The sequence below is a fragment of the Uranotaenia lowii genome, chromosome 2 (genome assembly GCF_029784155.1).
Source record: "Uranotaenia lowii strain MFRU-FL chromosome 2, ASM2978415v1, whole genome shotgun sequence".
In the NCBI taxonomy this organism is placed as follows: domain Eukaryota; kingdom Metazoa; phylum Arthropoda; class Insecta; order Diptera; family Culicidae; genus Uranotaenia; species Uranotaenia lowii.
Genome location: NC_073692.1, coordinates 293767909 through 293780019, shown reverse-complemented (window position 1 = coordinate 293780019; position 12111 = coordinate 293767909). Strand labels below are relative to the sequence as shown.

The 12111-nt window shown below is 36.5% G+C and overlaps 1 protein-coding gene and 1 long non-coding RNA gene across 3 annotated transcripts; one reads left to right on the top strand and one right to left on the bottom strand.

Moving 5' to 3' along the window:
- Positions 1-1153: 1153 nt before the first annotated feature.
- LOC129744060 (uncharacterized) lies at positions 1154-11578 on the bottom strand. 2 transcript variants are annotated; one of them, XM_055736397.1, is made up of 2 exons: positions 11445-11578; positions 1154-6102 (listed from the first exon to the last, which is right to left on the bottom strand). In XM_055736397.1, exon 2 carries the CDS (start codon positions 6081-6083, stop codon positions 1524-1526), a length of 4560 nt encoding a protein of 1519 aa, XP_055592372.1. In that variant the 5' UTR covers positions 6084-6102; positions 11445-11578; the 3' UTR covers positions 1154-1523. The 2 variants fall into 2 exon arrangements, with proteins under 2 accessions (XP_055592372.1, XP_055592373.1); XM_055736398.1 differs by lacking the exon at positions 11445-11578 and adding an exon at positions 6540-6913.
- Positions 7051-7878, top strand: LOC129744062 (uncharacterized). The gene is made up of 3 exons (XR_008736795.1): positions 7051-7185; positions 7323-7513; positions 7626-7878. It is a non-coding gene; the product is annotated as an uncharacterized LOC129744062 (long non-coding RNA).
- Positions 11579-12111: the final 533 nt, after the last annotated feature.

The window sequence follows — 12111 nt, the reverse complement described above, 5'->3', positions numbered from 1 at the left end:
AATCGATTTCAGAAGCTTAGTTCGAATCTTGTTACTCTGATGATGAATCCGTCTCTACATCTTAGGAAGAATCTGAACGGATTTTTAGTCGAGTAGGTATATTCTATGAAAGACTTCTCATACGGTAGGTAAGAACCGGACGTCAAAAGTGAACATATTATAATGAAAGTTACGGCAGCACGCCATTCAGTTGCAAATTTAAGGATATCCTATCAGCACAGCACTTATATTGAATTAAACTTCTACTTTATTTTCAGTTTACGTAGGTTTTACTCTGTTTGACTTTGCATGAAAATTTGGCTTCGTTGAGGATTCAAGAAATAGCTCACCAATCGGACTTCGAGACTCTGTGTATTTGTGGATCGCTCAATCAAATGGCGCTAGAAATCGAGATTCAGGAAAGTGAGTGGAGATGGATTGAATGGAATTCAGAAGGACATCGAAGAAGAGGCAAACCCAGAAGCTCGTGGCGGCGAAGCCTAGCCGCGGAAAACCGAATTGTCGACGAGAACCTTTACTGGGACCAAGTGAAGTCGCTGGCTCCGGATCGTCAAAAGTGGAGGTCTTTTACCACTCCCGTCTGAGCCAGAGAATCGACGTGGGATCATTAAGTAAGTAGGTATGTCACTTTCAAGCTGTATCAATGGTAAAGGCGTCAATGTAGGTTTTGTGGTTTCGCGATCTCTTTTAAGGGTAGGAGAAAAAAAACATTTTGATTGAATTTTAACAACTAACAACTCCGCTTTACAGTAATTTTCGAAATTTTTCATTTTATTTTTATCTCGTCACCACCTGAAAAGGTACCGACAATTGTCACCTAAAATCGTCACCCGAATGCGACGATTCTCACCCACGGTGACTACGAGAATAGGGTAAGAACTCACAAAGTTCATCCGAAGTGACGTTCCTCGCCTAAACCGACTACTGGAATAGAGTGACTTGGGTGACACGACTATCTTCACGTCACGCGCGGCGCAGAATAAGGGCCAATATGTTTTAAGAATTTCAGAATACATGATAAGCTCCGTTTGCAATTCCCTATGTGCAAAGATAGTTAATATTTAACATTATTGACTACTTTGGGGGATGTGATACGATTAGAAAACGACCGAAGTATTTTTTTTTTTGTATTAAAATTAGACAAATGCTCTCAAAACATCTATATAACAATGAAATATTGAATCTTCGCGTCATAAACATCTACAAATTTTGAAAATTTTCAATGCTTGTTATTTTTATAGCTAGCGTACACATGAAAAATATTTCATCTCAGAAATCCGGTTAACTACTATATACAGCTTATACATGTGACATCGTCGAATAACAATTTAATTCGTTACAAATAGTATTATTTGATTGTTCATCGCTTAGACGAATACTTGAAATTTTTTTCATTCAATATTTCAGAATATTTGTAGTTGGTTTAGAAATTTATCACAGATTTCCCTAAAAAGTAATACACTTTTTAATTGTAACAAAAAATATCATTCCAGCTACCTTTTACAAATAAAATCAAAACCCAACTATTGTATTGTAACATCAGCTGGGTTTTTGTCTTCCAAAGTAAGCAAAATAATTTTGAGGTAGTGCTGAACTTTGGATGTATCGGCAATTTTTGTGCCAGCGTATTCCAAGGGGGTTTGTTTTTTTGTATTGAGGCATTTGGGATCAGCTCCATTTTCTATCAGTACGTACATGATATCGAGTTGCTCGACAGCAAAGGCTTCGTGGAGCGCAGTATTGCCCCGTTTATCTTTTTGGTTGATGAACCCATCAAGTTTCTCGGTATACTGTAGAATCAGTTCAACCATTTCCGAGTCCTTCGATTTTACAGCTAAATGCAAAGCTGTTTGTCCGGCCGCATTGGCTTTGGTTGGATTTATTCCGTATTGGAAAAGCAATTGCACACAGCTTAGGTTCCTTTTTATTACTGCCCAATGTAATGGAGTTTGGCCGTGTGTGTCGCAGATGTTAGGATCGGCTTTATTGTGCAGTAGAACTCCGACGCATACGTCTGATTGGGGTTTTCCAGACTTGATAGCTATATGCAAATCGTACTTGTTAATCACAGCTGAATAACTAACTAAAATATGTACTATACTATAGTAGCCATTCTTCAAGGCGTATTCAAGAGGAGTTTTTCCTTTATCATCTTTCATATTCACATCTGGGTTTCTCTTGATAACATCAACGACACATTGCGTAGCTCCCATTGCTACAGCTAAGTGAAGTGCGTTTTCCAGAGAACTGAAAGGTTTAGCGAGCGATATTATCAATCTTGCTACATCAAAAGAACGGCGTGCTATTGCCAACTGATAAAATTCGTTCAAATTTGAAGGATCGAGATAGGCCACTGCTGTATTGAACAAACGTACATTATCACGTTCAACTAACCATTTTAACGTTGCTATGCCAGATTCGCGGTCAGTTTTGAGTTCATGATCAATCAATAGTAACGCAATATCCGAATTTGGTTTAGAACACATTTGACCCATGAACATAATCCAGCGACCTTCAATGCGGTTGTTAAGTTGTATATCGTACTTCAGCAATACTCGAACAACTTCGCAATGACCACGGAAAGCAGCGACATGCAAAGCATTCCAAACTGTCTCACCTAATTGATTTAGGTTAGCACCTTTGCGAGCCAATAGGTCAACTACCTCAGCGTATCCTGCACGTGCTGCCAAATAAACTGCACTTTGGAACTTGGAATCCACACAGTCAATTTCTGCTCCTCGATCAAGAAGAAGTTCAGCGGTTTGAGCGTGTCCATTCAATGAAGCTTTGTGTAGAGGAGTTTGGCGCCACTGGTTTAAAGCATTTATAGAACTTTTTTTTTTCAGTAAAAGCACACAGATTTCATTATTTCCTTTGGCTGCAGCTAAATGTAGTACAGATTCCTTTGTGTTGGTTTCAGACTTCAACAACAATGGATCAATTCCAATCATTCGACGTACAAATTCTGTGCAATTTTCTTCGCACGCCCAAAAGAAAGAATGTGGTCGCATGTACATCAACACGCTGATCAATTTATCTAGAGTTGCTTCTTTAGCTGAGTTAGCAATTGTAAAGAAGAATTTACGAACTGTAGGGTATCGATACAAACTGTTGTAATATACGTCGAATAGGCTTTCAATACTTTCTGAGGGCGTATCCGTAACAGCGTTGTTATTTGAAAAGCTTATATTTATATGATCCGGAACCATGCAGATGAGATATTCAAACAGAAATCTAGCAGCAAAGTATTCACCGATCGATTTATGAATAAAACTTGGCGATCTAGACGAAATTTTCGAAACTACTGCAGAATCCAGTAGCTTAATTTTTTGTCGCAACACATTCAAGCTGTATTCATCCCATCCGAATATTTTCATCTTCTGCTCTTCGATGAGATTCATCAATCCGAGCTGATTATGCAAGTCGAGAAACCCTTGATACATGTAGTTGTTCTTATTGAGCAGCTTTTTTGCGTGTTGACTCTCTTCTTCTAATCCTAGTTGACTCACAACTTTCCGTCGGTAAGAACTGTAGACAAACTGATTATAAAGCTGTAGAATATTCAAAGATGCAAGATGATTTTGCCGGAGCATTTCTGCTTTTCCCCACTTCAGATAAATTTCTACTGATCTTCGGTAGATCGATGCAAACATTTCGATCAATAAAGGAATTCCAACAAAATCGTTGACACTTTCCATAGATTTCCCGTGCAACTTATCCAATATCATTTCCATGAAATCATACAGTGGTCCATCTTTACAGTCAACGACATTCATGAAATCTGCGAGCATAGTTTTCTGATCATTTCTGGTGAGCTGGTTAAGACAAAAAAGCTCTCGTCCTGGAAAAACTTGGGCAAGGTCTTTCTCCCGATGACTACGCGTATTTATAAGTAAGAAAGCATTTTTCGATAAAACTTTAATGAATGTTATCATGTTTTCAACAGTGTCATAAGGAACCTCATCAAAACCATCTAAAAACACGAATATTCTGCCCTTAGGGTTCTCCCTACGTAACTGTAGGTATGATTCTTCAAAATCACCCACACCAAAAATATCTTTTACATCGAATGGCTTTGAAACATAGCCGACACAATCCTGCAGTTTAAGAAACAGCACCCAATGTGTCGGAAACATCGCTTTTGCCTTTGATGCTAAACTTGTCCACAAAGTGCTTTTTCCATTTCCAGGTGCCGAGGACAGAACTATTACTCTGGAACTGTTGGATGCGCCCACGTGTTTTAAGAATACATTTTCATCGAATTCCGTTGGGATCCTTAAATAGTCAGAAACATCTTTACTTTGTGAATAACTGATAGTTCGTGGAAGGTAATGCCTGACTTGCAAAGAGGGCAATTCCGGTCCTATGCTGAAGGGAGTTTTATCTCGAATTATATGTTCTAAGATTTCTCCCTGCAACAGACTACTAAGTGCAGGATCCAAGCTTATCAAATCTGACAGTGTCACTTCAACATTTTGGAAAAGAACTGTTCGTTGCATCAATGTCTGTTGGCTTGGTTCATCCAATAAATGCCAGTGACTTATCTCGTCTTCAATGACAATGAATTTTTTTGTCAAATTAACTACAGGTTCTTTGGAATTTGTCAAAAGGATCAACTTATTCAACGGATTCGCTAGTATTTCACCTACAATCTCATCTAAGTGAACTAATTTCGAGCCGTAAGCATTAAGCAAAACAAAAAATTCTCCTTGTTGATTTTTCAGCATGCTATAAAGACTATTTCGATCCGATTGGACCGTCAGATCCTTCAAATTATAACAGCAGTGAGGATAACTCTGTAGTTTTCCAAAATATTTGAGACGGGTTAACAATCCTCCGGAAGTACTGGTTAAAACTAGGAGTGGAAATTTCGTAGTAGTCAAATCAAAATCGACAAATCTGAGTCCTAAATTTTCCATCTCTGCTTGAAATTTGGCTGCATACATATTTAACTTAGTGCTATTTCGGTACAATTCATCTGTTTGAACCATTTTTTCTTTCAAAAAATCTTTTTTTAATATTATTCCCGGTTTGGTTTCCAAGCAATTGTTCACGAGCTCTAGAAGAGATTTGAATGCTAACATTACGAAGTAGTTTTTCATTGCTCTATCATGTGATGGACATAAGGCACCTAAGTCATCTTTTATGATGTCCTGTAACTTTTTGTTATCTGGCTGGCCCACAGCAAGGATTAATCGACTCAAAAATAGTATGACCTCTTCCTTCGAAATGTTTTTAGGAAGCGTTACACAAGTGGTGTCTTTGGAACGCAAAATCTGATTAAAGTTTTTGTTCGAAACTTTGAATTTGGTTCTTTGCTCATAGGTTTCGTCTTTAAAAATTTTGTTTCTCAGAAGCGTTTCAAGCGGCTCAAGCTTTGAACCTTTTACAAATCGTGGAGCGAACCAAATGAAGCTTTTGTCCGCCACCAGAATCCTATTGGCAAGGGCCGCACGATATTTTTTAATCAATTCTTCATCGAACTCAGTCTGACTTTCTAACATTATCGCACTGATGTTCCTAGCTAGATCATCGAACTCTTTACTGGCATAGTCAGCCAAGAGTTGAAGTTGTTCATCGGTGGCTTTAAATTTTAACCATCTGGCATTGCTGTGATTAACTTTTAAGCAATCCTCGATCTCGCCACTCGCATCCTCCATATATAGTTCCAGATCACTGCTAAGGCCAGCATTTGTAAAAATAAGTAAATGCTTTGCTCCTTCGAAATCTTCGTTGTTATTGATATTCCATGCTGACAGCAAATATTTGTACAAAGAAAAATCTCCTTCGTTCCGTTCCTTGGCAGAAAGTGGCAGCAGTTTTCCTTCGGTAAGCTTTGCCGGCATCTCCTTGCGCTTGACCTGCACAAAGAGCCAATGTTTCGTTCCCGTCTTCCTTTCGTGCCACGATAGGATACAATCATCGAACTTTCCGGCGGCATCCATTTCCGTTGCCAGACGCATGTCCTCGTAGCGTTCGGAATAAGTAGCCCGCTCGTAGAGCAACATGAGTGTATGCAACTGGTACTGGCCACCGTGTAGAGCACCAAGATTTCCGGTCTTTTTGTATCCGTCAGTGTCCATTATGGTAGAAATGCTCTATCTAAAAAAAAAGAGAAATTAGTTTTTGTGAGAACTATTTCCAATGTTAATATATCTATGTTTTTTTTTTGTATATTTTGATGTTAAATGGAATGATATCGTCTGTTTCCGTCATCTGGGCAGTGTAAACGAAAAGGTACTACAAAAAAGGAAGAGCCACAAAAACCGGCCTTCGACAACAAATAGCCGGTCACAAGATTAAAATCATCGGACTGGAAAAGTCTGCGAAGAAGACCGTGCTGGAAGGCCTTAGACTTCGACAAACAGCGACAATGTCTCGAAGGTCTCCCAGCACGGTCTTCATCGCAAGCCTCTTCTCGGCCCTCCAAAAGGCTTGGTGCCAACGAAACGCACCACTTCTTGCTAAAGCAACATCTGGGTAAGCCTGCTTGGTCATTTCAAACGTCTCCGAGTTTCACACAGAAGTTAATCGCGTACCTCTGCTCTAACGAATGCTGCATTTTCAGCTTGCACCACTCACAGAAACACGTCGCGCGAAAATGGCTCTCCGGGTACTTCTGTTTTTGGGAAACCTTCACCACGCTCCGAAGTACAATCGCTGCAGAAAACAATCAGTCCTATTACTTTCCGGATAAACCCTGTAGTTAATTGTAACCGACAGGCTACGTTAAAGTTAATAAATTACAAATTACAGTCTAAAAACTAAAACCTGCTCTACTGCACGCAGAAAAAGGAAGGGGAGTCGATATAACAAAACGTTTTGTTGTTCAATTTTATTTTAGCAATGCAAATTTAATGAGTAGTTTTGATATAAAATTTGATCCGAAACCAAATCCAACATTTTATAATTTTTACAAAATAGACGAAGCCAATACACCGTGTATGGCGAGGGGTAACACTTTATTTTAAAATATTTTTTTTGTTATTTTCAAGTGTATGATTGGTTTGTTTTCGAACCAAAAATAAGTTTATTTAGCTTAACGTGTAGATGATGTCAAAAAAAAAAGAAAAAAAAGAATGAAATGCAGCAAAGAGGTTGGAGGAAGCAAAACTGTTTTTCCCTTTTCCCGGATTTTTCCGGCCGGGATATAGTATAAGGGATCAGGAATTGTCTCCCGACTACGTAAGATTAAATATTGAAAAAAGGAAATAAAAAACTTGCATAAATACTAAGTAGAATTTATTTAACTTCCGTACTCATTTATTAAATAAATGAGTACGAAAGTTAAATAAATTTTATTATTTTATTTTTCCTCGCAGGTTGCTGCTTTGTCCAAGGAATTTGGTAAACCCGCCGGCTGATAAAGATTCGCCATAGAAAAACATCCACGGAATGGCTATGTAGCCAATTCAGTTCCTGTTCTGCAGGAAGCTGCGCAACGCCACCATTTTGGCAATCCGTTTGATTTTCGAAGAAAATCCGCGGCGTACGCGTCCTGCTGGATCATAAAGTAAGTTTTCAGTTCATATTCAGCTGTCCGTCCAGTTCTAATACGTCCGACAATTGGTCCAATATCATTTAACCAACGTCACTTTTTCTTCCTCTGCCTTTGGACATTTCAGATGTCAGGGATCAGATCTATACATTCGCGCTCAACCGGGCATAGGGAGAAGCAGTCGAAACGCCTATTTAAAACAACATCCGGACATCCGAACCTGGAGCTGATATCTAATAAGCGACAGGCTCCGGTGCCTCGATTACTGGTTGCGGCTGTGGTTAGTTGTTGCTGCTGGAAGAGCTGTCCCGTAGAAACCAACAAAAAAAAATTGAAAAAGGTGAATATGAAAATGTTATGTGAATAAAAACAGAATTGAATTCATTGTGTATTATTTATAAATGCAACTAATCCATGAACATATCAAACAGGATGATAAAAATCTATTATTTTTTTTACTTTATTTTGATTTAAAAAATTGAATTTTTGCAACTCAAAAACGTTTTGTTATTTTGAACCAATGGAAACTTCTTAAATTTAAACCATTTTTTTAAATTTTTTTTTCACAAAAATATTGTTGTTTTGACAAGAACTTCGAATCATTTTCAAAAAGGGTCTATATGAAATCTATAAAAACCAGGGAGATGGCATCCCTATCCTTTGTCATTGAATTTGACAACCATCAAAATTACGGGTCCACGATTTTGTGGGCCCATAACAAACCTGACATTTTGCTGTCAAGGACCCGAACTAAATGTCAAATGCTAGAGAAGTATGGTTGATAGCACACTAACACATTAATCATTCTGATTCCTCATTGGTTGAAATTTTGACTTTTGAGACTTCGTACTGCTTTGAGAGGAAAACACCATAAACGTCTCTCCCGATGGATAGAAAAAAAGAAAAAGATTCTTGTTCGAAAGAAGAACTAGATTGCCACCTCCCTGATAAAAACGGATGCTTGGATTTCAACTACACTTTCTTATCAAAGTAATCGAATTTATATTTGTGCTTTTTCCCAACCAAAATTTTTATTATTTTCCTCCAAAATTTTTTTATTTCTAAAATATATTTTTCTGCGTGTGGAACACCGAATCAATCAGGAACATCGCTTTAAATTGAGAACAACACGAACTCTGGATCAAACAATCGAAAATCTTCTTTTGTTTTCGTAGGAATTTAACCCATTAAGGTCATCTACCTTAAAAGAAATTATATTTAACCCATTAGGGTCATTCTTTACGGTAGAATATTTTTATTTCATGTAGTTTTAAAAATTATAAACATTTGTGGCAAGACAACATGTATTCCGAATGAGCTAATGTAAAGGGCAAAGGGACATGCATGAAGAATGTGTTTGCTGGTTATCACTGTTTCGCATCAAGGGCAGACTGGAGGCGAATTCATTTTAAGTGTAAATGCAATTGAGTAGTTTTAACAGGGACAAAAGTTAATATCAAAAACATTTTCGACATCTTATCAAAGGAAAAACATATAAAGTTTTGAAACAATCGTAACGTATCAGTATTTCTCGAACACTCTGTGAATTAAATAAAATTTCCGCACAGCACAGCTTTGCTTTAACATATCATATCAAATTTCGGCTAATTTGAAAAATTTCCCCTTATGCTCTTGGAATTTTTGTGAATAAATGTGAAGTTTTCTAGATTATTTCAATAAATGTGAATTAAGTTTTATATAAGTATCAATTCTTAACTGACTTGTTTTCCGTTTAAACTGTGTACACGCAGCGAAAAGATTTTTTATTTCAAAGGAAAGTGCCGCAAAAACAAAGGATTTTTTCCTTTGATTTTGGGATAAATAAAAATTCCTTTGGTTCAAATGAATTTTTCTTTGTTTCGAAGAATTTTTCTTTTGAAAAAACTTTGAATCAAAATTCTAATCCTTTGAAACAAAAAACAGTTTCATTTGATACAAAATTGTTTTCGTTTGCTACAATGTAACAAAGATTTAGATTTAAAAGAATTTATTCATTGAACTCTTTCCCATTTATTCCAATTGGAGAAATATTTTCTGTTGTTCCGAAGTTCCTATTAGGAATTTTAAAAATTAAAAAGAAAAATATAAAATTTTTAATTCTTTTTCATTCACGAACTTAAGAAAAACACTATAGTCCACTATATAAATAATTGAATGATCCAATCCTAAATTTCGGTGAAAAAGTTTACCAGTCTGGCGTAAAGGCATTTCTTCGTGGGCTGACTTCCGGAAGCAAGTCTCGTTGCTGGCTTTCCTCGCCATCCGACTGGTAGTTGCCGCGCAAGATCGGGTCGAATATAAACTAACCTCTGAATTTGGGGTCCTGTAACAATGCAAGCGCTTATAGAAATTCTTAAATATTCCCTTTTTTATTAACGGATACACTTACCATTCTTCATCCTGAATTCTCCTTAGCTAACTCTGATTAACTGGTTAAGATTCTTAACACAACCAACCAAACTAAATTCAATTTTGCTGTTTTATTCTTCTTGCTCAATCCAAAATAACTCTAAATTTGAAGTTTTTATTTAAAGAAATCATTCCTGTCCTTCGAAAGCATTTTGCTTTGGTTAAAAGAAAATTTACTTTGTTTCAAAAGAAATATGCAATTGAACAAATATCTTTTAAATCAAAGAATTTCTTTAAAATCAAAGTCCAAAATTATTCGATTCAAAAAATTTATTCTTTCTTTTAAAAATTATTCATTTGAATCAAAACAATAATTCATTGATTCAAAGAAAACAAGAGTTTGATTCCAAAAAATGAATTTATTGATTCAAAGTCAGTTTTGTTTTGTTTCAAAATCCAAGTTTTCTCTGCGTGTAGTTGTTTGCCAATATAAGATAGTATTATAGTTTAAAGCAAAAGAGACAGTCTTGGTAGATTATTTTTAAATCTCATTCAAAAAGTTCATATGTTATGCAGGTAGGGCGATGCTCAAACGGTAAAATAGGCTCTCACAGCCATATTTTGGTAAAATTGTATGATTCTGTGATGCTGTAATAGGAATAATGTAGCTTTTCTATACTAATAATTTTAGCTTGATTTATTATTAGTTTGAGCTATGCTTCTTTTTAAATATTGATGGATGATATGAACTAATATCCTTTTTCTTCTTCTTCTCTTTTTGTTTTGTTCTCTGTTTTTCTTTTCATGTATTTTTTGATTCTTTTTTCTCAGGGATTGTATCGTGGCACGCACTACCTACAAATCCTATGGTTCAACGATGACTAGCGATGAGTTTGGAAGACCTCGGACAACCTACAAGCAATCTCCTAACAAGATTGAACTAGACGATCAGCCCATGGATTTAACTAACAATCAACTATGGAAGATGGAGTCCTGTAACTTGATGAGGTCTGTCATTTTTATTTTTAATGCGACCGACAACCGTAATATGTAGATGCCTGGGGAGTAAGAAGAGGCCAATCTCGAACCCACCCTTGTCCTTCCTCCAACTGGTGTCATGAGGGGTTTGTTCATTATCCTGTATGGAATTATATCCATATCCATCCGAAGTGGATGTGGATTAATGATTAAAAAAGTTTAATCACACAATTTTTAATTTGCATGATTTCAATCTCATCTTGAAGTATAAAATCATTAGGGTTATCATAACACATTTAATAAAGCATTAATGTTTGTTTTTTTTCAGCGAGATTCAGCTCAAGTCCGACAAATAAATTCACCGGTAGTGCCAAATCAAGCGATATTTTATCAAGTGCAAACAGTTTCAATATTTGTTTTTATTTATATTTCATGCTTCAAGTGCATTGGGAAATGAGTCACTACTGAGAGAAGGTTGTAGAACGGAAGAAAGGTTTCACAATGGACCGTATCCGTTGCTCACAAATAATACATCGCCTTCCGAATCTATGATGAAATTTGACCTTCTACAGATAATGTACTGGGATTGTCGAAAATTACTTTAAAATGTTGCACTTACCGATAAATAAACTTTGGGCCTCCGGCAAAATGAATCAGACGACGTAAATAGAGAAATGGACATTAACTTGTAAAATAAACAACTCAGGGCGCTCGAAATCGCTAGAATACAACCGAACACAAGGAAGAATGATTTTAGACTGAGCTGAGCTGAGACTGAAAGAGTTGAAAATTTTTGCAAATAGGTACTCAACTATCAATCGCGTCTCACCAAACAGGTTCGTTGAGTCGGGGATTTTTTTTTTGTAATCTTTTGCGCATGCGTTTGATATGCTTTTTCTCAATCTGACTCTCTTAGAAGAGCAGTAGGTACATATGTACATAATAATATTCATTCAAACGCCGGCCGGTAGGTTCAATTGATTTTTTTAACTTTTAGAATCAAACAGAAACTAGTGTTTCGTTTTTCATGAGACATTGAATATACAAATAAGTAAATAGTACACTTTCTGTTGGTTGGTGGTATTTATCATTTATAAGATGCTAGCCACGACTTAGAGTTAAGTAACATTAGATCTCTCCAAAGAAACATGAGATTTTACTGAGATCCTATATTTGTGTGTTCGTTTAAAAAAAGTGACCCAAAACCTGGTGTTTTTTGGAATGTTGTCAAAAACGAAAGGTTCAGCACAAATGTTGCCAAAATCGAACGGAGTTTGTACTTGAAG

Excerpts from the sequence above, each read along its gene's own strand:
- LOC129744060 (XM_055736397.1), bottom strand. The coding sequence starts at position 6,083 with ATGGACACTGACGGATACAAAAAGACCGGAAATCTTGGTGCTCTACAC.